Source organism: Microcaecilia unicolor, chromosome 8, assembly GCF_901765095.1.
Source record: "Microcaecilia unicolor chromosome 8, aMicUni1.1, whole genome shotgun sequence".
Classification (NCBI taxonomy): Eukaryota; Metazoa; Chordata; class Amphibia; order Gymnophiona; family Siphonopidae; genus Microcaecilia; species Microcaecilia unicolor.
Window position 1 is genome coordinate 224,289,001 of NC_044038.1, and position 24,815 is coordinate 224,313,815.

At 45.7% G+C, this 24,815-nt stretch overlaps 1 protein-coding gene across 1 annotated transcript in view; it reads left to right on the plus strand.

Moving 5' to 3' along the window:
• The window catches only part of CDH22 (cadherin 22), a 426,692-nt gene that overhangs the window by 191,036 nt on the left and 210,841 nt on the right, over positions 1-24,815 (plus strand). The window contains exon 3 of the mRNA XM_030212813.1: positions 7,519-7,813. Coding sequence (XP_030068673.1) covers positions 7,519-7,813 — 295 coding nt within the window. The remainder of the gene's footprint in view (positions 1-7,518; positions 7,814-24,815) is intronic.

Genomic DNA, 24,815 nt, shown 5'->3' on the forward strand with positions numbered 1-24,815 from the left:
TTATTCTATTTATTCTGGCAGTAACTAAGCGCTCAGATCAGAAATGATCTAGAGGTTGAAAAGTAGCCTCAGGTAACTTAAAGGTTTAAATTCCATAATCTGTTTTATCACCAGAGACACTTTAATAAATAAAACTGGGCATTCCAAGAGTAGTAAATTGAAAGGCATTTAATTAAAAAGCATAGATCCAGTCTCAAAGAGTATATTAACACTGTAATTTAGGGAAGAGTGCTAGACTGACTGCTCTAGAAACTATAGTTCTCCGTTTACTGGAAAACATATAGACTATAAGGAGGTAATTTTCAAAAGCCATTTACCCGTAGGGGTGATCTGAAAATTGCCCACCCTTTATACAGTAAAAGCTCTTGCTTTGTTGTACTGCATGTGGAATGCTACGTGCTTTTTCTGGAAGTGTTTCCAGGATGGTGGTTAGGTCAGGGAAGGAAACGCCACACAAAGGGGATCGTGTCATAAACCGTGGTAAAATTTGCAGTTACTGTGACTTAATGCTGGATTTTATCATGGGGCAGCTGTAGATTTAACGCTGTATTAGGAGCATTTCCAGTACTTTTAGTTGCAGATTGTGAGTTAACATTCAGATGAATGCAGAGTACCTGCTCCTGATTAGACGTGAATTGATTTTTCACTCTTTCAAAAAGTACAAAGACCAGGGGACAAACAAGGAAGTTGCATGGAAATATTTTTTCACGCAATGAATAGTTAAGCTCTGGAACTCTGCCAGTGGATGTAGTAACAGTGGTTAGCATATCTGGGTTTAAAAAAGATTTGGACAAGTTCCTGGAGGAAAAGTCCATAATCTGTTATTGAGACAGGGATTGGTAGCATGGAACGTTGCTACTAATTGGGTTTCTGCCAGGTACTTGTGACCTGGCTTGGCCACTGTTGGAAACAGGATACAGGATTCGATGGACCATTGGTCTGACCCAGTATGGCTCATCTTAGGTTCTTAGAAGCACTTAGTGTCTCCTATTTAGACAACCACAGTCCTTGAGGGCCACAACCCAGTTGAGGTTTCAAGATTTCCACAATGACTAGAACTCATGCATATTCATTCATTGTGGAAATCTTGAAAACTCAACTTGGATGTAGCCCTCGAAGTGTGGTTGCCCACCCCTGCAGTAAGTGGTCTCATGTTAACTCTGTTAGCGGGCAGTAAGTACAGCGCATTAATTGTCAAACATCTTCCATGTCCACTATTTGCCCAGGCCAAGACCCCTACCACAAAAATTTAATACCCAGTTTACTGAGCACTAATTGTAAAAATACTGCAAAGCCCCTTAATGCAGCTCTGTGCTAGCTGTTAATGCAGCGCAAACCAGGCGTTAAAAGAGCCCCATAGTTATCCACATTCAAAACCATACACAATTCACTAGGTTCTATATATGATGCCTAAAAAATCAGCGCAGCAAAAAAACCACTTAAGCAGTAATCTATAAGCTGCACCTAATGTTTGGCGTGGTTTATAGAATATACCAGCGAGCCTGAGGTGTAGCTGGAGACTGCAGAAAAGCCCCCTCAGGGCTGCTCCAGGAAGGGGGGCAGTGGGGAAAAAATGTGTGGTGGCGGGGGGCAGTAGAGAACTGTGTGGCTAGGGGGCTGGAGACCTACGTGGCCGATGGGATGGAGGTGAGCAGTGGACAAAAATGTGTGGTGGGGGCAGTAGAGACCTGTGTGGCGGGGGGGGGGGGGGGTGGAGACCTATGCGGCGGGGGAGGTGGAGGTTAGCAGTGGAAAAAACATGTGGTGGGGAGGTGGTAGAGAACTGTGAGGCGAGGGAGTGGAGACCACTGTGGCCAGGAGGGGTGCCATGAAAAATTGGTCACTAAGGGTGGCGTGAACCAAAAAGGTTTGAGAACCACTGGAAATATACACTAAAGCAGAGAAGTTGTGCATAAATTTAGGCGTCACCATTTGCACCAACAAAAATGTGGTTCAAGTGCCCACGCCAAAATTTATGCACGAAGCACCATTATTGTATAATTACACGTGTAAATCAAAACCATGCCCCCCAATCTGCCCCCAATGCCTATGACCCTCCCACTTCCATGCCCCCTTTTTTGTTTCACACAAATTTTAGGCGCAGATCCTGTGCGTACATTTACCCACAAGTCCCAATTTAATCTAATTAGTGCAAATAATTGCTTGTTAAAAAGCCAATTATTGACTCTAATTGGCAACTTTTAGAGAATCGGGGGGGGGGGGGGGGGGTTGTGTTTTCTGAGAAAAGGAATGTGCTGAAACCGCATTATCTCCTGTGGTATTTTTCCCCGGCCAGTTCCGGAAGAAACCGTGCATGCACGCTTTCCCTTTGAGAACTGGCTCAAAGACCACGGGTAAAGTATCCACATGGACCTTTGCATCTGCCTGCACAGTTATGAGAATTGCTTTCTAAGCATACAAGCATCCTAGGTAACCGCAACTGTCGAAAGTATGACAGTTTCAGCAGTGATCTCGCCTTGTTTTTACAAGAAAATTTTGCTAGATGGTAATTTGTACAACCTGTGTTGGGATTTGACCTGGACATTAGAATTAACATTTCTGCTCTGGAGAAATGCACCATGATATATGTTCACACAGAAGAAGGCCTATTTAAATGCCTTGTCTGAATTAAGGCATCACTTTATACTGTTTTCCCTAAACCAGTGCTAGAGCACTGATTCACCCCGACACAGAAGTTAAAGCAACGATGCCCGTGGGGTGGGGGGGGGAGGTCTCCTTTGAGACCCTTGCCCCATCCTTGGCCACCTTTAAATCTAGACTAAAAGCCCACCTCTTTAACATTGCTTTTGACTCGTAACCACTCGCCTCCACCTACCCTCCTCTCCTCCTTCCTGTACACATTAATTGATTTGATTTGCTTACTTTATTTATTTTTTGTCTATTAGATTGTAAGCTCTTTGAGCAGGGACTGTCTTTCTTCTATGTTTGTGCAGCGCTGCGTATGCTTTGTAGCGCTATAGAAATGCTTAGTAGTAGTAGTAGTAGTAGTAAAACAGAAAGCAAAGCAGGTGAGAGCTGACTTGATATGAAATTACCAGCAGCACATCACTGAAACATAGGATATGATGGCAGATGAGAATCAACAAACCTGTCACCATGCAATGCCACAAACTCCGGCAGATCTCCGGTTTTCTTTCACTTGTTAGTGAATAGGGGTCCTCTGCGTTTAGCCCAGGCTTTCTTAAATTTTGCCTCCAACTTTCTCCCCTGGAGGATCCCAGCACCAAATCCTGCTACATGACAGGGCTGTTAGACCTCTGAAACGATGCATCTAAGGTCATAAACTGGAAGGTAAAGTTGACCCTTTGACCAACTGTGATGCTCAGAGCTTTGGCTCTCTATCTGCCACATCTTCTTGCTATATATTAATTCATATTTTCTTGCTGCATATACTTGAACGTGTGTGTATATGTTTTCTAAATTTATTACGCCATATGGTATTTACTATAAGAAAACAAACCTTCTTTGAAGACCCTTGGTGGAGTGAAGAGGAAGGCGCTTGCTGGTGTAAATCCAGGTTGGTGAAGCATCTGAAGGCAAATTATAGAACTGCAGTTTGGAAGATTGAACACCCCATAAACATTTTCATATTTCATTAGCCGATTAATGGATGGCTCAAGAGTCTCTTTGCTTTTTGCAAGCCTTGCTGATTTTCAGCAGAGACACAGCACAGAGGATGTGAATGGAAATGGCTACTGACACATTTTGGGGGCCCATACCGTTATGGATGGTCACAATTAAAAGCCCCCACCGTCGGGGTGGAGAGTAGCATTCTTCCTTTCCAGTTGCTTTTAATAGATTTCTCATAAGTGGCCGGATTGTAAAAACCTCATAACTCAATTTAATGCCACCGATAAAATTATCTCAGGACAGCCAAGCAGAGGAGATGGGAGGGAGCCCTGATTCCACAGTCCTCGCTCTCACTGACCTGCTGACTCGGTTTGAATTACAGGCAGGAGGGATTTTGCCTGACAGGAAGAAGGGAAGGGATTTTGAAGGACAGGCCATCACTCAAGATGCCTCGGTTCACCCGAGAGCTGGCCCAAATTATAAGCAGGGCCTTGGGGGTGAGGAGAGATGGAAGCCGCTGCAGGTCTGTGATCCCCAATTACCTTCTTGTCCCAGATCTTTCATCCTGCTGATCTGCAGATGAGGACAATTTCCTTGACCCTTACCTTTTAAAAGAATAAATAGATAAATAAATGTATTTATTTATTAAAGAACACCTGAAATATACAAACAACAGAAATAGCATTCCAGCAAGTCTTAAAACTAAACCAGTATTCAAAGATGAGAGAAACTGAAATGACCCTTTCCTTTTTCATAGTCAGAAAGATATGTCGGACACACGGTAGCACACTGAAAATGGAAGAATTAGAACAGCTTGAGTTGTCTGAACAATCATACTTCTGCTTTTGTTACTAACCCATTCTCAAACCTCTCTCAAGCTTTCGGTCTCCGCATAAACCTTAAAGAAAGAGGTATGAAGGCAATTTAAGGAAAGGGGTACTAAGTTGGAGGGTGGCAGCATTCTGGCTGAGAAAGAAAGAGAATGGAAACAGGGTAACAAGCTTTGCAAGAGATTAAACCAGCAATATTAAGGAAGTCATTTTAGAAACATGTACATGCAGATCTGGTGGCAATTTACCTCATAGACAGGGCCAGGTTAAGGCATAAGAATGTAAGAATAGCCATACTGGGTCAGACCAATGGTCCATCTAACCTAGTATTCTGCTTCCAACAGTGGCCAATCCAGGTCACAAGTACCTGGCAGAAAATAAGGATCCCTAAGTTTGCATCTGGAGAAATGGCGGGGTTCACTTTCTTTTTTCATTGGGGCGCCATCTAGGCTTGAACTGGCTACTCTCAGATGTAGAAGCAAGCATCTTCCAGGTAGAACATAGAAGGTTAAGTGACTTGCCCAGAGTCACAAGGAGCTGCACTGGGAATTGAACCCACTTCCTCTAGCTCTCAGGCCACTGCATTAGCCATCAGACTACTCCTCCACTCAAAAACAGGGTTGGCTCAAGAGGTTGTGGTGCGTCGGACCAACTTTTGTTTTTGTGCCCCCATGCTCCACCTCCCACCTGTCCAACCCCCTGCCCCACCCCCTATTTTGGGCCAGCTCCAACAATTCTGCCCTCCCTCCCCCAAACAGCAGCTTCCACAATATTGCCCTCCCTCTCCCCATCAGCAAGTAACTTCCACAATACCACCCTCTCTACCCTCAACAGCAACTTCTATGATTTCCACACCACCACCACCAACAGCAATTTTGACTTGCACTTCTCCCCCCCCCCCCCCCCCACCAACTGAAAAACATTACAAGACCAATCCGTCCAGCCCACCCCCTTACCTGCCAGCAGTGGTACAGCAGAAGCAGCAAGCCCAATACAAGCAGTCTGCACAGCATAGTACAGAGGCAGCATGGCAGCAGAAGTGTGGTGTCATCAGTCTCTACTCTCCACTCTGGTCGCAGGCAGACATAGAGGAGCAATGCTGGATAAGGGGAATATGGACACAGAGGGACAATGCTGGACATGGTGGGGGAATATGTATGTAGATGGGGAGATGCAAGACATGAGGTGGAATAGGGACACAGAAGGGAGATGCTAGACATGGGGGGAGTATAGAAGCAGGGACACAGAGGTGATGATAAACACAGGGGATGGATAGGGACACAATGGAAGGGGAAACAGGGACAGTGCTGGACATGGGAGAGGGATATGGACACAGAGAGGAAATTCTGAAAAAGGGGGAAGGATATGGACACAGAGGGAAGCAAACATTTGATAAAGAAATTCAAATAATTATTAAAGGCCTGGCTTTTTGAGCAGGCCTACTCTGCATGGTCAATCTGGCAGCATTGCCTAAGAAATGTACCCTAGAAATTGTGTTTAATTCTTTTGGTGTGTGTATGTGTTCTTTCCTATTCATTGTTGTAGTTACTTTCTTCTTTATTTGGATTAGCATGTAAGCCACTTTGCCCTGCGTGACAGTTAAAGATGTATAGAAATTTAGGATTAAATGTTGGATGGGGAAGATAGGGACACAGAGAGGGTAGATGCTAGACATGGGAGGAGGACAAGGGACATGGACACAGAGGGGGAGATTTGGACATGTCCCCTAGTCCTAGTATTTTTGGAAAGAGTAAACAAGCGATTAACGTTTACCCTTTCCACTCCACTCATTATTTTATATACTTCTATCATATCTCCCCTCAGCCGTCCAAGCTGAAGAACCCTAGACTCTTCAGCCTTCCCTCATAGTGTAGTCGTCCCATCCCCTTTATCATTTTTGTTGCCCTTCTCTGTACCTTTTCTAATTCCACCATATCTTTTTTTAGTTGCGGTGACCAGAATTGCACAGAGTATTCAAGGTGTGGTCGCACCATGGAGTGATACAAAGGCATTATAACATCCTCGGTTTTTTTTTTTCCATTCTTATCACCTAACATTCTATTTGCTTTCTTTGCCACCGCAGCACACTGAGCAGAGGGTTTCAAAGTGTCATCAACGATCCTTTTTGTGGACGGTGACTCCTAAAGTTGAACCTTGCATCACGTAGCTACAGTTCGGGTTTCTCTTTCCCACACGCATCACTTTGCACTTTCTCACATTAAACATCATCTGCCATTTGGATACCCAGCCTCCCAAATTTTTCACAATCTTCTTGCAATTTAACAACTTTGAATAACTTTATGTCGTCTACAAATTTAATTACCTCACTAGTTATTCCCATATCTAGATCATTTATAAATATGTTAAAAAGCAGTCATCCCAACACTTTCAAAAAGCTGTCAATGCTATACCAGGATAGGGTTGTCAGAAATCCAAGATTGGCCTAAAATCTTCCTCTGTCTCTTAGATCCTACCAGGTCTCCAGCTTTAATCATTAAGCCAATGATTTCCAAACTTGACCTGGAGGCTTCCCAGCTAGTTTTCAAGATATCCACAATGAATACTCATGAGAGAGATGTTCATGCAGTGGAGGCATGCAAATCTTTCTTATGAATATTCATTGTGGATATCCTGAAAACCTGACTAGCTTGGGAAGCCTCCAGGACAGGTTTGGGAACCACTGTATTAAGCTATTCCACTCAAAGCATGTGTTTGCCTAGCACCCACGCTCATTCATAAATTATTACTACATCCACAGCTATGCTATGCACCTGCCTGGGGCGGGCATGGGGGCAGGACAAGGGTACCTGCCTGAGGTGTGCAGCCTGCCTGTGCATTTAACGATAAGATGTCACTCACAAAGATATAATCTCAGTTTCTTGAATTCTTTCTTAATTAAAACATTTCTTTAAAAGATATGTTTTTAGATTTCTACGAAATAGTAGATCTTGCCTGTGCAGATATAGGAAGTTGCATCATAGGAAGCAAGACACTATTATTGAGGGCAGCTTGCCCGAATTGCTGTGGCTGCAAATGTGCACCTCCTCTGCTGTCCTGAATTTTCATTTTTTTTTCTCTTTTCATCTCTGTCTGGCAGATCCACTCTGATTCAGATGAAGGAGACAGCTCTATCAAGTACACCATATCAGGGGAAGGTGCAGGGACTATCTTCATCATCGATGAACTCACAGGAGACATTCACGCCACTGAACGTCTGGACCGAGAGCAGAAGACCTTTTATACCCTGAGAGCCCAGGCCAGGGACAGACAGACCAATCGTCTGTTGGAGCCAGAATCAGAATTTATCATCAAAGTCCAGGACATCAATGATAGTGAGCCCAAGTTTCTGCAGGCCCCCTACATCGGCAGCGTTCCAGAGCTTTCTCCCATTGGTAAGTGTGGAAAATAAACTGGCAGACTTCAGGCAGAGCATTGAAAAAAATTTTTGATTGGTTTTTGCTCCAGGGTAGGTCAGGGTATCACTGTCACTAACCTTGTAAAGGCTAAGCAACGTGAAGGGCCATAATTGAACAGGGGCGGCCATCTCTAAGGGCGGCCATCTCCAGGGACGGCCCCAGGAAGGGGCAGAGCCAACCGTATTATCGAACAAGATGGGCAGCCATCTTTCATTTCAATAATACGGTCGGGGCCGGCCAAATCTCAACATTTAGCTGAACCTTAGAGATGGTCGACCTAAATGTTGAGATCACCGGACTTAGAGGCCTCGGTTTTCGCCGATAATGGAAACCGAGGCTGGCCATCTCAAATCCGGCCAAATGCAAGCCCTTTGGTCGTGGGAGGAGCCAGCATTTGTAGTGCACTGGTCCCCCTCACATGCCAGGACACCAACCGGGCAGCCTAGGGGGCACAGCAGTGGACTTCATTAATTGTTCCCAGGTACATAGCTCCCTTCCCTTGGGTGCTGAGCCCCCCAAATCCCCCCCAAAACCCACTCCCCACAACTGTACGCCACTATCATAGCCCTTATGGGTGAAGGGGGGCACCTACATGTGGGTACAGTGGGTTTCGGGAGGGTTTTGGAGGGCTCCCATTTACCACCACAAGTGTAACAGGTGGGGGGGGGGGGGGGGGGCCTGGGTCCGCCTACCTGAAATGCACTGCACCCACTAAAATTGCTCCAGGAACCTGCATACTGCTGTCATGGAGCTGGGTATGACATTTGAGGCTGGCATAGAGGCTGGCAAAAAATGTTTTGACTTTTTTTTTGGGTGGTAGGGGGTTGGTGACCACTGGGGGAGTAGGGGGAGGTCATCCCCAATTCTCTCCGATGGTCATCTGGTCAGTTTGGGCATCTTTTTGAGGCTTCGTCCTGAAAATAAATGGACCAAGTAAAGTCGGCCAAATGCTCGTTAGGGCCGGCCTTCTTTTTTCCATTATCAGCCGAGGGCGCCCATGTGTTAACCATGCCCCCGTCCCGCCTTCGGTACACTGCCGACACGCTCCCTTAAACTTTGGCCGGCCCTGCGACGGACTGCAGTTGAAGGCGGCCAAAATCAGCTTTCGATTGTGCCGATTTGGCCGCACCTGAGAGAAGGGCGCCCATGTTGATAACCTCCTCCCCTTAGTTAAAGAACAAAGAAATGTTTTAGAAATCAAAATCGCTGTTTATATGTAATAAAAATAAGCCATCGGGCAATCAACCCATTGTGACATCACTGATGAGGTTGGCTCTTAGGCATTGGTGGAATGAGGCATTATGACATCACAGTATCAGTTCTGCTTACCAGAGACTGAAACTCTTCACACTAAGGGGGAAAGTTATTAACGTGGGCTACCATTAAGATGTGTTACTATATATATACCACTAACTTGTGCTATTTTAGCACAAATCGCATTTTATATATAATGAAACCTAGTTAACGGTAAAATAACATCTTAACAGTAGCCCACATTGATAATTTCTCCCTGCAGTCTGTAAAATCCCCAATGGGCACAAATCATAAAGAGTAATCCAGGAAAGAAGTCAGCAGAAAGCTGATTCTCAACGGTACATATAAAAATGCCATCGATGTGCTCGGGGAAACAAGAGTCTGAGGAAAGCCTCTGAGCATCCAAATATCTCTGCATATCTTTCACCTTTTTTTATTCCCTTTAAATTGAATATCGCTTTATGAAAATCAGAGTTTTGTAGATGTTAAAATAAATAAGAGATTATCCATGCTCCCTCCTACCCCCCCCCCCCCCCCGCAGTGTAATCAAATGCCAACTGGAAGGAAAGACTGACAGACACATAAAAGCAGTTGAATAAGCATAAGTTTGAAACCTGTTACCAAGGGTATCCATCCTCAAGGTGTCAGCCTTCACTACTGACCAGAGACATAGCCAGACCGGCGGGAGGGGGGGGGTCCAGAGCCCAAGGTGAGGGGGCACATTTTAGCCCCCCCCCACCCCCGCCAGCGCTGCCGCCACCACCACCACCAACTTTGATGACCCCTGCCGACGACTCTCTTGACCCCCCTCCCACCATCAACCCTCCCCCGCCATGTGCTACCTTTGCTGGCGGGGGACCCCAATCCCCGCCAGCCGAGGAGGTCCTCTTCTTCCCGCGAAGGCTTTGTTCTGTTTCTGACGTCCTGAACGAAGCATTCGCGGGAAGAAGAGGACCTCCTCAGCTGGGGGGGATTGGGGTCCCCCACCAGCAAAGGTAGCCCACGGCGATGGTGGGGGAGGGTTGGCGGCGGGAGGGGGGGTCGAGAGGGTCATTGGCAGGGGGGTCCAGAGCCAAATCTATGGGGGCCCAGGCCCCCCCTGGCCCCACGTAGCTACGCCTCTGCTACTGACCATTCTCATTGGGGATCTTCTACTAAGTCAGGGTAGAAATCAGCTGGCAGTAAACGCCGAGACACCCATAGGAAAATAATGGGTGTCTTGGCATTTACCACCAGCTGATTTCTACCGCAAACTAAAAATGCTACCACAGCTTAGTAAAAGACCCCATTGTCATTCATAATCCAATTACCTTAATATCAAAAGCAAAAACAAATTTTTCAGTCTCACAAATTGTCAAGTTATGCTTGAAAAGCTAAAGACGACTAGGCACGCTACCTGTGTGGCTTTTAATAATGTTGCACAGGGGGCTCATTGTCATTTATTTCATTTATGTATGGTTTTGATCATTTTTTTCATTTGGCTTTTCTGTGTGGGGTGGGGGAGGGTATTATTTAGTTATAAAACATTTTATCGATGACTAGAAATCAACATCCAGTAAAAACAGGAAGACAAAATCTCTTAACCCTTCCATCCCTCTCGGCTCTTCATCTTAACATCTCCCATGAAATGACCTTCAGCTACCTTGTTCCAAAACTCTGGAACTCACTTCCATTTCACCTCAGAACTGAACCATCTCTACAGAGATTTAGGACACTCCTCAAAACTCACCTGTTCTGTAAAACGTTTGGTTCCCCTGTAGCTTGACCCTTTTTCTATACCACTTCCCCTGACCCCTTCATCCTTGTCCCTCTTTCTTTCTCTTCCTTTTTGTCTTCTGCCTTTTCTTTTCCTTCTTTTAATTACTGGTTGTAAACCACATAGTCACCATTGTCGGCTTCCTTGCAGTGTGTCAAATACTGAGCATAAATAAAATAAAAACTTGGACAAGCCTGGCCTAGGCCACCACCTAGTTTGCCTCGTGGTTAAGATAGTCCTGTCCTTAGCTGGACAAAAGTCTGTGAAATGTATTCATGACCTTTTATTTCAGTGAAGTGCTTCGTAGAAAGCTCCTATTATAATAACCCTAGTGTTATTATTTAATTATTTCACAAGCTCTTGGAACTGAAAAATCATCACCGTTCCAGGAAGAAGTTGCTCTCCTTTTTTGGCCTCAAATCATTTTTGACTCTCCCAGGCAAAAACTCACTTCTCTGAAGTTCAGTAGGAGATTAAATCTCCTTTATTCTCTTACCAAATCTCCCTCATTTTTTAATCTGTCACCAAAACCACTTCTGCTTTCTTCAGGCATTCCTCAGTAGGGTAATCCGTTCATCCCCACCAGCTCCACTCATCTCCTGAGCTGTGTACTTATCATCAGCCCAGGGATAAAACTGGCGCTTTTTCTGTAGGTCAGATCTCTAAATAAAGCAACATAGAGAGTTTTCTGTTTGTCTGCCACATAGTCTGTTCTGCTTAATTTGACTAAGCAGAGCCCCCATTGTTGGGTTACCCTGTGAGCCTCTATACGCTCCAGGTTGTGTGTTTGGAAGGTACCATGTTGCCACGGCACTTTCTCATAGCTTTCCCAGAACAAAATTAGGCACTTGATTTTTTTTTACCATTAGCATTTTTAGTATCTAGAATGCTGTTCTGTTCTGTAAGCAACTTTACAATCAGATGCACAGTATGTGACAGGCAAATACCGAGGTTGCATTATGTCTGTTCCGTAAAATGTGGTGGCATTTTCCAGCACTAGCTGTGCCTGCTAAACCGTACATATCAGTCTTTGATATATCCTATCAATTAACTGTGTAGATATAATTTACGTCTCTGCCTGTCTGGAAATTAAACAGACTCTAAAATGAATTTATAAAGCATAGCAGCTTAGCCTTTGTCTGCTCTGTGAGAAAAAGCTGTGATGTTGCAAGCAGAGACAACTTGACCTCTGAGGTAAAAGGGTGAGAACAGATCATTTTGAGAGAGGAACACCAGATTTTCGTGTGGGTGTCTTAATATAGAGCCAGCTACATAGAGAACTTCTCACTGCTTTCTTATTATTCACATCCTCTTTGTGAAATGCATTGAACATTATCATTTTCAGATTCTAGGAGGGAGTACTTTGTAAATGTCAATGGTTTGATGCATCTTTCAACAATTTTCTACAATCCCATCTTCTTCCACAACAATAAGGCACATTTGCAAAAGATAGCAGGTCTTTAATAAGTCTTCAACTTCTTGCTTGTCCTCATCTGAAACTCCCAGAACCCTTAGTTTCTGATGACATCACAGTTTTCCCCCAGTAATGGACTCTAATTCACAGGCAAAGAGTCAGGGGCGTAGCCAGACATCCAAATTTGGGTGGGCAGAAGAGCTCCGCCTTGTCCCACACGTGATTTGGTCTCTCCCTCTCTTGCCTGCATCCATATAGTCTCTCAAACATCTGCCCTTCCCTGAATACCTTTTAAATAGCAGATTTTCACCAACAGCGAGCAGCAACTAATACACACTGCTCATGCTGGCCCCACAGCCTTTCCTCTGATGCAACTTCCTGTTTCTGCATAGGCGGGAATACATCAGAGGGAAGGCCTCGGGGCTGGTGCGAACAGTATGTATCAGTCGCTGCTTGCTGCAGGCAAAGATCTGCTATTTAAAAGGTATGCAGGAGGGACAGTTGGGAGTTTTTTCGGCTGGTAGAGCTGGAGAATCCCTGCCAGCCACATTATAGATGTGCTGCTACTGGGTGGGCCTGAACCCAAAGTGGATGGGCCTGGGCCCACCCGAGCCCACCCTTGGCTACGCCATTGCAAAGAGTGATGACTTCAGATGAGACTAAGCAGCGAGATGGGGTCAGCAGAGCTGCCAAGGGGTCCCGATTTTTGAGAGAGAGATTTTAGTACACGCCCCAGCCATGTCCACTCTGCCTTGGCTCCACCCACTCTACCTTATGTCACCTTGAATTTCTTTTGATGTGGGCATAGGAAAAAAAAAGATTTTGAATGCTCCCAGGTTTCAACCCAATTCATGTTTAATATGGGCTATAAATTATATAAATAAGTAAATAAATAGAAACTCTGAATGTTGAACACCTGATTGTCATAACATGATGTCTGTTTTAGAGGCCGTTTACCTTGAGCAAAAAAAAAAAAAAAATCTCTGCACAAATATAACAGTGCTAGGGTGTCCCTATAACCAGCCCCTCCAGATGATACACTGATTACACTTTCTAATAAATTACTACTCTACCTATGAAAAGTTATTCCCTTATTATACTTCCTCTGTACATCTGTATACTTTACAAGCCAGCAATATTTGAAAATATAAGAGATTAAAAAAAAAAAATGCTACCAACAATATAAGAATGACAATGAGGATGCAGCAGCTCAGAGGTTACCATTTGCTTACTTTGTTGAAGGAGAAACGGAGACCAACCATTGGCTTCAACTTTTCATCCCGACGGTCTCCCTCCACGATGCAGCCTCTGCTCTGTACAGCAACTGCGACATGCGCTGTTGGCTCTGCTGGCCCTCTGCCCCCACTGGCGTCAACTTCGAGTTCCGGGGACAGACAACCAGCAGAACAGACAGCTCCTGCCTAAAGGCAGTGCTACGGCTCCGCGTTTGCTTTTTTGTTTGTTTTTCCTCTGCTGCTGCTGCTGCATTGGGAGAAGCGGCAGCGGCGGTAAGAAAAATCGATTACATCTCAGCGGGAGACTTTGGCGGGAGGGCGGGAGATGGCCCGCCAAAGCGGGAGTCTCCCGCTGAATGCGGGAGACTTGGCAGGTCTGGGTCAGAGATGCTAAGGGGGAGAAATTTTTAAGGGATAGATTTTGAGTTAATGCTCTGTCCCACACTACACCCTCTCTTCCAACACTGCAACTCTGAACAGGTTCAAATCTCACAGCCCGCACTTTGTCTGTTAATCTTGCTGTGAGGTTTAAAGTGATTCCTGTATAAAACCTAAATTGCAATATCCCAGAATGCCAAAGGCACTTCTGCAAGTGATGTCTGAATAGCATGGCTTCTGCACTAACAGCTGTACAGACCTCACTAGCGGAAGTGCCTTTCGCATTCTGGGATATTGCAATTTAGGTTTTATACAGGAATCACTTCTTCTGACTGTATAAGGATTCCACACACTTTATGCATGATCATAGATACATTTTGAACCCCAGATGCAGGCCATTAGGCTGAAACACGGCCCGTGTCGGGTCTTGTGACATTTTAATAAAACATTATTTTAAACATTTGTGCTAAACACCTCCATGTTTGGACATTTCTTTTGTTCTCCACTGTTTCTGACTTTGAAAAAAAAACATACACAAAAAAAAACAGAAGCCAGTTTGTTAAAGTCTGCGTTGCAACAAAAAGCTTATTTGGCAGTGTTGCACTCGGGGGGCATCACCTGTTCCCTGACATGGGTCTGATGGAGGTCAGCTATGATGGGCAAGACCTCAAAGACACATTCTCTATTCCAGGCACTTGGGGACGGAGAACATTTCACCTTCCCTATGCGTGTCTAAATGATGCAATTTTTGCTTTCTGTTTGTGTCTTGCTGTTTTTCTTATTTCCCCACTGTTAGGTGAATCTCTGTGACACACATAGACACAAAGCAGAATTTAATGAGTCATAGTCAGCAGCCGCTAAATTCCCTCCCACTTCAAAGAGACAAATATTATTCTTTCCTCTTATCTCAGTCTTCTGTTGCCCTCTGTCCTCAGTTTATTTTTAAGGTGTCTTATGTTTTGTTGTTATTGGTTTCTTCTGGAGTCTGGGCCAAGAGTCTCTTTCTACTTCCCCCTCCTTGGCAGCTACTGTGCCTGACTGACTTGAGTTCTCCGCTGGAGAACTGCACCAGCTAAAGATGTGTAATTTAATGAATTCACATATGCCAGTACTGGTAGGGTGAGAAAGTACAAATTTTAATTTGCAGATCTGATGAGATAATGGTAGGACAGTGGCTGGTTATGCACTCATGATTAGGATTGCGGATCCGGCTTACTGCAACAGGCTGGTTCCCTCCTGCTTTTACTCCATTCCACGCCTGGAAATGCCGAGCTACAGCTCCGTGCATGCAGTGAAGTTGATCCAGTCTGCATCGTCCTTTTTAGACTGGGCGTCTAAATGGCAGATGACGTTTAATGTGAACAAGTGCAAAGTGATGCATGTGGGAAAGAGGAGCCCAAACTATAACTACGTCATGCAAGGTTCAGCGTTGGGAGTCACGGACCGAGAAAGGGATCTAGGTGTCGTCGTTGATGATACGTTGAAAACTTCTGCTCAATGTGCTGCTGCGGCTAGGAAAGCAAATAGAATGTTGGGTATCATTAGGAAAGGGATGGAAAACAAAAATAAGGATATTATTCTGCCGTTGTATCGCTCCATGGTGCGACCGCACCTCGAGTATTGTGTTCAGTTCTGGTCGCCGCACCTCAAAAAAGACATAGTGGAATTGGAAAAGGTGCAGAGAAGGGCGACAAAGATGATACAGGGGATGGGATGAGTTCCCTATCAGGATAGGCTGAAGAGGCTGGGGCTCTTCGGCTTGGAGAAAAGGCGGCTGAGGGGAGATATGATAGAGGTCTATAAGATAATGAGTGGAATGGAACGGGTCAATGTGGAGCGTCTGTTTACGCTTTCCAAAAATACTAGGACAAGGGGGCATGCGATGAAGCTGCAGTGTGGTAAATTTAAAACGAATCGGAGGACATTTTTCTTCACTCAACGCGTAGTTAAACTCTGAAATTCGCTGCAGGAAAAGGTGGTTAAGGCGGTTAACTTAGCGGACTTCAAAAAAGGGTTGGACGGCTTCCTGGAGGAAAAAGCCATAGAACGTTATTGAACGGACGAGGGAATAATACAGTATTTCTAGGATGGGCGGGACAAATTGCTTGTTCTTTTGGCCGCTGTCGGTGACAGGGTGCTGGGCTCGATGGACCCTTGGTCTGTCCCAGCATGGCGATGCTTATGTACTTATGCTTATGACCTAGGTAATGTGGCAATCCGGGTCAGAAATTGTGGTAGGGTACTGTGCTGTGTTATGTGTTTAAAGCAGCCTTTAATGCTTGTTTAAAAAGTTATTGCTTAGTAAATGCAGTTGATGTACATTAACTGCCTTGCTTAACACATAACAAGGAAACTCTTATTAGGGGCAAGCAGTGTACCCTGCAATCAGTGACGATCCTAGGTCGGCTAAACCCTGGGGCGGATCGCCAATGTCGTCCCCCCCCCCCCCCCCCCCCCCCCCCGGATGCATTTTTAGCTCCTGGGAGCAGCCGTGCGGCTCTTATCTCCCTGCTCCCTCTGCCCCGGAACAGGAAGTAACCTGTTCCTGGGCAGAGGGAGGAGGGAACCAGCGGAGCTGACAGGCACGCAACTGCTCTCTGCACCCCTCCAGCAGCGTGCACCTGGGGCGGACCACCCCCACCGCCCTGCCCTTGGTACGCTGCTGCCTGCAATCAATCTGGGTGTCATTCACGTGTGTAAACTGCTAACGTGGCCACTAGCAGTCTCCTGATTTTATAACTAACTGCATTCTGTGCTAGCGGCCATGCCGTTAATGGGCAATAGCAATTTTGACCCTGTCTTTCACTAAAGCTTAGCGCACAATTAACTGACATTTAACATGCACTGACTACCAAGTGGCCCATACGTATAAAATGGGATAGCATTTAGCATGAACTAATTCCGTCAGCGTGCGCTGTTCAGTATTGTGACTTATTTGATCATGGAAATAACTCCGGTACCTGGATCTACAGGGTACCTTGAGCTTAGATTTGGAAAAGGTGAGTAATAAAACCACCACCCATAGTGACTGCAGAGCTTCTGAAACTCCTAGGTGTTAACTTTTGCATTTAATGCTCAGTAACTGCAAAGACTTAAGAGATGATCCACGGGGACTATACAAAAGAGTCCCCAAGCCTCAACCTCAAATTCCTACTGATCCTTGAATCCTCCAAGTCCAGCAACCTGCTTCCTCTCCCTCTTTGGCCAGTAAGACACGGGCCTCTTATTCTAGATGGAATCAGCTAGGAGGACTGGTGAGGACTGGCTGCCCTGCCTTCTCTCCTCAGCCTCCTCGAGAGGATAGGGTGTCCTGCAGGGGATAACCACAGATGGGTCTGTCCGTTTTCAGCTTAGGCTCATACAGCAGTAGCTTGGTGTAGCTGGTAGGGATCCCCAAGCCCCACCAACTGAAGACATCCACAGCCCACCATAACTCTTCTCAGACAATCCTGGCACCCTGTACATACTTAGTTCTCACACATGCTCTTTCCTGCCCGCTGTCGCTACTGTGCCCGGCGATGGTGGCACCGCCATGTTTTCAAAATGGCTGCCAAGACTTACTGTGGTAGTCTCGCAGGTCTCGGCAGTCTTTTTAAAAACACGGTGGCACCAGCGCCGCCAGGCAGAGTAGCGACAGCGGGAAGGAAAGAGTTGGATTCTTTCCTGCCCCCGCAGAGGCTACTAGACGACCAGAGCCCATCAAGGTAGGGCTGGGGAGGGCTGTAATATGTAGCAGTGGCGGCGGGCAACTGGGCAGAGCCTCTGGGCCCCCTAGAGCCTCTAGGTCCTCAGGCATTGCCCGGTTGCCCGAATGGTCAGTCCGTCCCCTGTGTCCCGATAACCCCACACAGCCCCCACTCATGCATTCAGGATCTCTACAAGAACATCCCGCAAATTTCGCAATTTGCACTTCCCCAGCTGTAAAGGACTAAAATACACGCTGATGCATGCCACCACCTTCTCCTACACGAGCACGCAGATATGGAATGCTCTACCCACAGACCTGAAATCAATTGACAAAACAAATAACTTTCGCAAATCTCTGAAGACACACTTCTTCAACAAGGCCTACAACGAGAACCAACAGCTTCACTGATCCACTTTACCAACCCAACCAGTTATGAAAATCCACTTCTACAATTACCCGCCTAATCACTTCCTCTTTCTTCCCTTACTTAATCTCTGCACACTACTAACTGTATCTCATATTCTGGAATGACAGTGTCATAACAAAACTATGTAAGCCACATTGAACCTGCAAATAGGTGGGTTAATGTGGGATACAAATGCAATAAATAATAATAATAATAATTATATCTAGGGCAGGTTTCAAAGGAAAAAATACTCACTTTCTCATTGAAAATGTTTTTTGCAACATTCAAGGACCATCTACCCCTACTTTGCACCAGGGGCGTATCTGCGTGGGGCCACAGGGGCCTGGGCCCCCGCAGATTTCGCCCTGGCCCCCCTCCCCGCCGTCAACCCTCCCCCGCTGCTTACTTTTGCTGGCGCCGAGGTCCGACCCGCAATCTCCGTTTTTCGTCTTCCTCCGTGGCCATGCTTCCAGGAAGTAACGCTGCAGTGCTGATTCGTTGAATCCAGTTCGGCGTCTGACGTCAGACGTCGAACTGGATTCAACGAATCAGCACTGCAGCGTTACTTCCTGGAAGCATGGCCACGGAGGAAGACGAAAAACGGAGATTGCGGGTCGGACCTCGGCGCCAGCAAAAGTAAGCAGCGGGGGAGGGTTGACGGCGGGGAGGGGGTGGAGAGAGGCGGCGGCGGGGGGGGGGGAGGGAGGCAAAAATGTGCCCCCCCTCTCTGGCTGTGGCCCCCCCTACCGCCGGATTCCAGATACGCCCCTGCTTTGCACACATGCCTGTGTGTGCGTGTTTGTGTTCACTTTGGGGCAGATCTCCCCCATGTCTCGAACTATCACTGAGCATATAAGGAAGATGAGTTGCGTTTCCAGGATAAGCCCAAGAGAGGTGTCTTTGCTGATGAAAAAGACTGACGCAGCATATCTGCATATATCAAGTCATCTTTAGCTCTGCTCTTGATGCACTTAACAAGACTTATTATGTTCACCCATCCACACTTAATCCAATATATAATGTATGTTTCTCTACATTTCACTCGTGGTGTATACAGAGCAGCTATTTTATAGTTTGGACGTGCCAGGGAAAGGAAGTTCATTTTACTTGGATTTGTCTCCTGTAATTTGCAGTCAAACATGTTTCATTTCGGGGTTTTTTTTTTTTTAAACAGAAGATGCGTTATCAGGTGTAATAAACAGTTGGTATTTATGAGGTGCATTCATTGCTTTCCTGTTTCATCAGCCCCTGTGCAGAATTAACACTGGTCTCATTGAATTTAAAGGCACTTTAATATAATTTATAGCAGCTCATTGCTGTTTTAACCCTTCTTACAAAAACTTTACCAGCAAAAGCACATCCAAACACACACACACACACGAAAAGGTCTCCCAATAAACTGCAAAGAAAATGTCAGTCTTTATTCAAAAATCAAGGGAACTAGCTCAGGAAATGCAGTTATAATATCACTTTCACAATTCAGAATTAAGCATCAGTTTTTAAAGCGCCTATGGTTGTCAAAGCTTAAAGCAAACATGCACATTCAAAATATAGGGTTCTCTAGAGTAACACACTAATTGTTAAAGGAGGAAAAGCCTTGAGAAGCTCCTAGACTTTTAAGGTTGTCTTCAAGGAGCAGGACTTCCTCATCATCAGCAAAAACCTCCGTGTAGCGTTGTGCTTACTACACTAGTGATAGTCTCAATAAGGGGCTTAGTATAATAAACTTTGCGTATTCTAATGGACTTAGCTTCAGTCGGTCAGTCTCTGTGTGATCTCCTAATCTTGACCGTGATTCAGAGATCACACAAAGATCGACCAACTGAAGCTAAGTTTATTTATTTATTTGTTGCATTTGTATCCCACATTTTCCCACCCTTTTGCAGGCTCAATGTGGCTTACATAGTACCGTGATGGCGATCGCCAATTCCGGTATGAGAAATACAGTTATTATACTAAGCCCCTTATTGAGACGTCATGACTCACAGAAACAGAATGAAGCCTTGCGCCAAAAGAAGAGGACCTTGGCTGGTGGGGGTCGGGGTCCCCCGCCAGCAAAGGTAGGCGGCAGCGGGGGAGGGTTGGCGGCGGGCGGGGGAGTCGAGAGGGTCGTCGGCAGGGGGGGCAAAGTTGTTGGTGGCGGTGGGGGGGTAGGCAATGGCGGGGGGGGGGGGGTCGGCGGTACCGGGGGGGGCTAAAATGTGCCCCCTCACCTCGGGCTCTGGACCCCCCTCCCGCCGAAGTCTGGCTATGCCCCTGCCCCCAACTCATACCTTTTCCAGCGCTGCAAAAATCCTGGCACCTAACTTTGGGCGTCATTTACTGCTTTTAACTCCTAACCCTTATTCACTTGCTCAGAACCCTTATGTTATCATCCTCACTTTAATATTCCCTTATCTCTTGTTTGTCCTGTTTGTCTGTCCTAATTAGATTGTAAGCTCTGTCGAGCAGAGACTGTCTTTTCATGTTCAAGTGTACAGCGCTGTGTACGTTTAGTAGCGCTATAGAAATGATAAGTAGTAGTAGTCTTTGGGATTCTGCACAGAATCTTGCTACTATGGGATTCCGGAATCTTGCTACTCTTTAGGATTCTGCACGGAATCTTGCTACTCTTTGTCCTTATCCCTCATTTGTTCTGTTTGTCTGTCCTAATTAGATTGTAAGCTCTGTCGAGCAGGGACTGTCTCTTCATGTTCAAGTGTACAGTGCTGCGTACGTCTAGTAGCGCTATAGAAATGATAAGTAGTAGTAGTAGTAGTAGAATTCCCCATTCCCCCTTGTGATGAACATAAAAGTTCTAGCTGGAGAGTACATAACAAGAGGACTGGAAAGGTATAAAGGAATACCTGAAAAGATAACATAAGTAGAATTCATAAGTTTGAAGAATATACGAAAATATAAGAAGTAAGTGTCAGAGCTGGATTAGTGGGTGGAGTCTAACCGAATAAAGGGACCATTATATCTAACTAGGTGAATCAAAAGGAACAGCTTTGTCTTAAAACTGTGATTCTCAAACCTATCCAAGCCAGTCCTGTTTTCAGGATATCCTCTGGGCATAATCATGAGAGAGATTTACCTGGTCTGCCTCCATTACATGCATATTCAGTGCATGTATCTTAGGAGTTCTTTTACTAAGGTGAACTGAAAAGTGGCCTGCGCTGGTGTAGGCATGTGTTCTGGACGTGCGCAGATCCACTTTTCAGCACAACTGTAAAAAATGCCTTTTTTTCAGCAGAAAATGGACATGCAGCAAAATGAAAATGGGAGTGCATCCATTTTGGGTCTGAAACCTTACCACCACTCATTCACTTAGCAGTAAGGTCTCACACGTTAACCGGGTGGTAATGGTCAATGTGCGCTCACATGCTGATTACCACCCGTGCACCGGAAAATAAAATATTTAGTCAGAGGTGTTTTGGAAGAGAATTCCATAGGGATTGAGCCATAATTGTTTTCAACATGCCACTATCCAGCTTATTTTCGAAGGAGATCTCCTGAACCCGGCCAAATCGGTGGAGGAGTGGCCTAGTGGTTAGGGTGGTGGACTTTGGTCCCCGGGAACTGAGGAACTGAGTTCGATTCCCGGCACAGGCAGCTCCTTGTGACTCTGGGCAAGTCACTTAACCCTCCATTGCCCGCCGCATTGAGCCTGCCATGAGTGGGAAAGCGCGGGTTACAAATTTAACAAAAACAAAAAATAATGGAAAGCCGATTTTGGTCGGCACCAACTGCTTTCCGTCGCAGAGCCGGCCAAACTTCAAGGGGGCATGTCGGTAGGGTAGCGAAGGCGGGACAGGGGCGTGGTACAAGATGGCCGTCTTCGCCCAATAATGGAAAAAAGAAAGCCGGCCTTGACAAGCATTTTGCCGGCTTCACTTGGTCTCTTTTTTTTTCAGGGCCAAGCTTCAAAAAGGTGCCCCAACTGGCCAAATGACCACAGGAGGGAATTGGGGATAACCTCCCCTTACTCCCCCAGTGGTCACCAACCCCCTCCCACCCAAAAAAAAAAAAGAAGAAAAATGTTTTTTTGTCAGCCTGAAATGTCATACCCAGCTCCATGACAGCAGTATGCAGGTCCATGGAGCAGTTTTTTGTAGGTGCAGTGCACTTCAGACAGGTAGACCCAGGCCCATCCCCCCCCCCCCACCTGTTACACTTGTGGTGGTAAATGGGAGCCCTCCAACCCCCCCCTCAAAAAAAAAAAACTCACTGTACCCACATGTAGGTGCCCCCCTTCACCCATAAGGGCTATGGTAGTGGTATACAGTTGTGGGGAGTGGGTTTTGGGGTGGTTTGGGGGGGCTCAGAACACAAGGTAATGGAGGTATGCACCCGGGAGCAATTTTTGAGGTCCACTGCAGTGTCCCCTAGGGTGCCCGGTTGGTGTCCTGGCATGTCAGGGGGACCAGTGCACTACAAATGCTGGCCCCTCCCACAACCAAATGCCTTGGATTTGGCCGGGTTTGAGATGGCCGGCCTCGGTTTCCATTATCAGCGAAAACCGATGCCGGCCATCTCAAACCCAGCCATCTCTGACATTTGGCCGGCCCGAACTGTATTATCGAAACGAAAGATCGCCGGCCATCTTTCTCGATAATACTGCTCTTTGCGGCGCCGGCCATTTAGATGGCCGGCCATCTATTTGGCCAGCGCCGATCGATTATGCCCCTCCACGTAACTTAATGGAGTGTCCTCTTAATCTTTGTACTTTTTGAAAGAATAAACAATTGATATGCATTTACCTGGTCCATGACACTCGAGATTTTACAGACCTCTTATCAGATGCTCCCTCAAGGGGGAAAGGGGAAAGGAAAATGGGACTTGATATACCACCTTTCTGAGGTTTTTGCAACTACTTTCAAAGCGGTTTACATATATTCAGGTACTTATTTTGTACCAGGGGCAATGGAGGGTTAAGTGACTTGCCCAGAGTCACAAGGAGCTGCAGTGGGGATTGAACTCAGTTCCCCAGGATCTAAGTCCACTGCACTAACCACTAAGCCACTCCTCCACTCAGCTGACTCTTCTCCAAGCTAAAGTGCCCTAACCTCTTTAGCCTTTCTTCATAGGTGAGGAGTTCCATCTCCTGTAATGTTGACAAATCAGAAAATTGTCTAAAATGTTTGTGCAGCGCTGCATATGCCTTGTAGCGCTATAGAAATGCTAAATAGTAGTAGTAGTAGTAGTAAAATGATTGGGGGAGGGGGGCTCTGAGAAAAGAGGCAAGATCAGTTGTTCCCACATCTTTGGAGCAACTTCTGAAGATGAATTGAAGTTCACAAGTGAGACCGTACTGTATGTGTGGATAAAACGTTCTCTCCTAGCAACGGTCTTCATGTCTGATGGAGTGAGTGTAGAGTCATATGGGGAAAGAGACAGTGGTTCAGCTGCAGGATATATTACTAGAGAGATATTGTATTACAGGCAAGTCGTGTAGGATTCCAGAGATTACAGTGTATACACCATCCTCCACACGTGCACAGAACCTACTCTATTTCAGATGTCATTCTGTAGGAGGATGGGGTGAAGGAAGACCAAGCTGAACGTATTTGGAAAAATATGCTGGTTTTATCTGTATCTAGGAGAGCAAGGGTGGAGGAGAGTCAGAATATGAAAAGAAAAATTTAGGAATTTCCCTGTGCACACATAGACATCACATGAATAATACTGGTGCCAGTAGGGCTCCCACGCCTGTTGGTCAGCATTTTACAGGACCAGGACACTGTACCAGTGACTTCACAATGAGAATCCTGAAAGGTAACTTTAAAACCATACAAGAACGTAAGACCTTTGAAGTCAGAATGATTGAATATTTTAACAACCAACAGAAAGGACATAACAAGGATCTGGGGTTCCTAGCCCATTATAAACCATAAAGCTGTATTTCTGTCCACCCCTCACCTATCCACACCCATCCTGTTAGAATATCAGTGATATGCTTTGATGTCCCCATGCATACCTCCGACCCACCCCCATCCTCCCACCCTGTCAGACTGTCATAGTAATGCTTGAATGTTTTCACTTATATACACTGTCAGCTAGCACATTTGCTTATTTCCGATCTGACGAAGAAGGGCAACCTTCGAAAGCTAATCAAGAAATGTATTAAGTTATGTCCAATAAAAAAGGTATCATCTTATTTTCTTTTCCATGTTTTATTTTGTTTGATTTCTATTGATAACCTGTGCACACCAGAAAGGGGAAATTCACTTTAGAAGTTATTTTTTTTTTTATTTGGAAATGTTCAGTGTCCCCTCCACCCAGCTGTGATAATCTAATGGTTTCCCCTGGGAAATCCTACTGGGCCTCTTAGAACAGGGGGAGGGAAGATGCCTTGGGAAGATGCTGACAGTGAATCTCCCCTGACCTAAGCAACCGGTTCTCAACACTCTATAAATGTATGAGAGCATTTTAACCGAAAATGAGGGTGAACATGTTAGAATTCAGTAAAGAATGTAGAGGTGAAGACCAACACTGGGGATGGCGACAATGTGAGGACATAGGAGAGATGTCATGAGCTCAGGGAAATATGAACAGATTCCTGCTAAGGACAATCTAGTGGAAACATTGTTTGCTTGTTTATTTATTTATTTATTGCAATTTATTTAACCGCCTTTAGGGCCCTTTAACTAAGCCACAGCAAAGTCTGAGCTTACTGCATCCCCCCAAAAAGGGCTTTTGTCTATTTTATATTTTCAGGTCCCGTATGAATTTTTCCATTAGTGTGTGAGATGTGCATAAAAAAAAAACCCTGCATTCACATCAGTGCAAACTAAGGGCTGGACTCTATATAAGTCACGGCGAGTAGTGAGCGTTAAATTGTGCACTTGGCCAATTTATGCATGCT